General features: G+C 46.4%; 1 protein-coding gene across 1 annotated transcript in view; it reads right to left on the bottom strand.

Annotated features, from left to right (window-relative positions):
- ULK4 (unc-51 like kinase 4) overlaps positions 1 to 3,428 on the bottom strand; it is a 284,250-nt gene that overhangs the window by 226,396 nt on the left and 54,426 nt on the right. Inside the window, exon 19 of the mRNA XM_015568398.1 lies at positions 2,946 to 3,029. Coding sequence (XP_015423884.1) covers positions 2,946 to 3,029 — 84 coding nt within the window. The remainder of the gene's footprint in view (positions 1 to 2,945; positions 3,030 to 3,428) is intronic.

Here is a 3,428-nt window from a genome sequence, read left to right as displayed (position 1 = left end):
GGGTCTGTTTTTTTGTTTGGGGGGGGGGGGCAGCTACTATGATTCCCTAAATATGGGAGTTCAGTATAAGGAAACCTATTTGCCCATAGATGTAGCTATGTCTTCCACCCTAGCTCTCATTGTGCCAGTCACCATCACCCCCATCTCCCCCTCCCCTCCTGATCGCCATCCCCTTTCCCTGCCCGCTGGCACCTGCCTTGACTGGCCTGGTGTCACCCATTCACCAGCCCCGCCCCCCACTGACCAGCCATTCTGACATTAAATTGATTTGCATATTAGGCTTTTATTATATAGGATATGCCCTAGTTCCATTATATATTTATGCCATTTTTGTCCCATATGCCTGGCTCTGTCTCATTTCTCATTAGGTTCTGAAACTTTTCCCCCGAATGTGGGGGGAGAGGAGCTATTATGTGGGACCTCTCAAATACCTTACCACGTGCTTTAGAGCATAATTGTCAGTCAATTCCTAGAGGACTCACTCCTAGTACCAGAAGACCACACCTACTTGAGCACCCAGGTTGGAAAGGGGCCACGTGTCACCCAGTGTTCTACAACTCAGGGAGACTGTCAGGCAATTCAACTCCCTCCTGCCATCCCGGTCCCCCTGGGATCCCCTGACGGACATCACACAAGCACCAGGATTGGCGCTATTTTCTGCTTAATTAACTCTTCAGAAGGGCTAACGGAACTAAACTAATATCTGTCATTTAAATCAAAGACCTGCTTCACCATATCATGAGGATAAAAGCTACGATGATTAGAAATGATCCTATGAAATAAGCCTACGATAATTAGGCTTTTAATGAATAGTTGTACTATGTTTTAATGGTGTTAAGCAGATCTAATGTACTACAGGTGATAGGGGAAGAAATAGAATATTGGGGATCAGCTAGAATTATAAGAAATATTAATCATGCTCTGTTAACTATGATTGGGTTGTTCTGATTAAAGGAGGCACATTCTACCCTGGCTGGGAATTGCATGTGGGACCTGGGAGCTCACCTGGAAATGCAGCCCATCCTCCCTGTCAGGGAGCTGCCACAATTTTAAAAAAATTTAGGAAATGTTTATCACCAAAGTCGGAATAGCGGCTACTCCGTGAAGGGAAGAACCAGCTGGGATCCAAGAGGGACGGGTGAACCCTCTCAGCCGGGGTCCTTTTTCGCTTTTAAGAGCACGCGTGTCTGAGAGTGTGTGCTCTTACCTGCACACTCACATTTCATAGACTCTTCTGTGTATGAGATACAGTTCGCAAGAAAGGAACCTAGATTCAGGAAGCTCTCCACATGGAAAAATTTTGTAAATGTTGAAGATAAAAGGCTTTGAAATTATTTACCTTCAACTATGTCCTCAATACATTAGAAATATACACAAAAGAACTGTTACAGTTGAATATTTTTGTAAGGATAGGAATCTTTTGTAGGGGGTATGATCACTCCCTAATTTATCCGTGCCACAGGAACAATGTTAGTGAATATGCCACCAAAGCACAAATGTTGCTGCTCTTCAAATATATGACATAAAATTTTCATAAGTGACAGAGTTCTGGAAGTTCCCCTCTTTATGAAAAATACACAAGACTTGCCAAACCTACCAAGACAAAAAAAATTGTGTATGTTCTAAAATACAAAACAATATCATTATTTTACAGTTATTAACAATAATTTTAAAACAATACACTTGGATATCAAACATTATCCTTCCTATTATATATACAGTGAAAAATATGCGAGGGAGGGGAGAGAAGATATTTAACAAAGGATACAACCTCGTGAACTAGAATGCATCATCTTCGATTAGGCATTCATCTGAGTTTTAAAAACTAAAGACACCAAGTGTCTCAAATTGCTTTTACACTGTGAAAAGAGTTCCTGGAGGACTCCTTTCTCCTTTGCGTTCCTATATTGTGTTCTTCTGCATTTATTTACTTGCCATATTCCACTTGATATCTTTATCTTCTCTCCACGACAGATGGGACCTGAGTGTGCATGGAAATGTCACCTTCTTGATCTGTGAACCCCCAAGTGCGCCTCGCTGGAGGCCGTGAATGACACCTAAAGGTACCCTCTGACTACAGATAAACATGACTTAACTGCCCTGTTACTGATACAATATAATTTCCCAGCGTCATGCACATCCCATCAGGACAACTGACTACGTATCAACCCTACAAGCTGGAAAGTGTTCAGACTGCACTTGGGGTCACAAGGGTGGGGAGAGGGGGGAGGGGGGAGTGAACTCAAAAGGAAGATGTTTATTATGACATATTTTCTTCATTCCTTAAGGAATGTTCTTAGCCCATGGCTTTGCCTTGGGTGAAACAATGTCAAATGGTTTAGAGCCAACAGAAAATGCCAACCTCTGAGGTCAGTAACTAAACCCTTCACGTTCCACGTGGGCACTGCTGTACGAGTCGGCAGGCTGGCGAGCGGCTGGTGCACAGCCACGAACGGCGGCGTGGGAAGGGATCTGAGTAAACGGAGAAGTCACCTCACATGATCACCACCACCTACTATTAAAGCCAGCGGACACCGGACACTCGTGGAAGGCGCCCGGTTTCCAAACCGCAAAACAGCAGCCTGACAAGCCAATCACAGGGCTCCTGAGGCTCGCAGAACATTCTCTGCACGCGCCTCACCTCGCTTCCCAAACTGGTGTCTCGGTGGCTTTCAAAGGCGGGAAGGAGTAAGAATACGTTATTACAAACTACTTATGTGGCTCCTATTTGCTACCACCTTTTGAAAACGAAGGAAAAAGCTGGTTCGCTTCCCGCCTGCTCCGCGGGAGGGCACCTGCCGAGGGTGGCTGGTGGCAGGATTGAAATTCAGGAGCAAACCCTGCCTGACAAGCTGCCGCACCGCTGCAGGCTACAATCCCACGCGCAGCAGCTGCCGGGAGGGTTATTACAATCAGGGCGCAGGGAGGACAACAAAGGGCCTTACCCCTTCCCGAAGGCACCTCATTAGCACCGTGTACGCAGCCAGGGGGACGGCCCAGCATTCTCGGGGGTGCTTTCTTTTTTCTTCCTAAAATGAAGGGGAAGAAAAGGCGGTGAGGCTCGCAGCACAAACGAGATTAACCCATTCCAGAGAAAGGTGCCGTTTCAAATACACCAACTCTCTAAAACTTCCTAATATTCTCTCTACAGCACGATTTACCCCGTCAATTACGATCTGACTGGGGGGCGGGGGGGTCCCTGACTGCACTGCACAGGCTGGTACCGCGCCTATTGCTTCTTTGTTACATATGATCTTGATCGATCCCCTCATCAGAAGCTAGAGGAGGACTGAGAAATGGCAACAGGACCTGGCTGACAGAGAAGCCACCCTATTGATGAGCGCTATACGGAAAACCACAGCAGGTGAGGGTTAGAGCAGCGGTTCTCAACCTGTGGGTCGCGACCCCTTTGGCGGTCAAACGACCCT

The sequence above is a fragment of the Myotis davidii genome, unplaced genomic scaffold (assembly GCF_000327345.1).
Source record: "Myotis davidii unplaced genomic scaffold, ASM32734v1 scaffold663, whole genome shotgun sequence".
NCBI lineage: Eukaryota > Metazoa > Chordata > Mammalia > Chiroptera > Vespertilionidae > Myotis > Myotis davidii.
The sequence above is the reverse complement of the archived record's forward strand: the minus strand, read 5'-3'. Positions and strand labels throughout refer to the sequence as shown.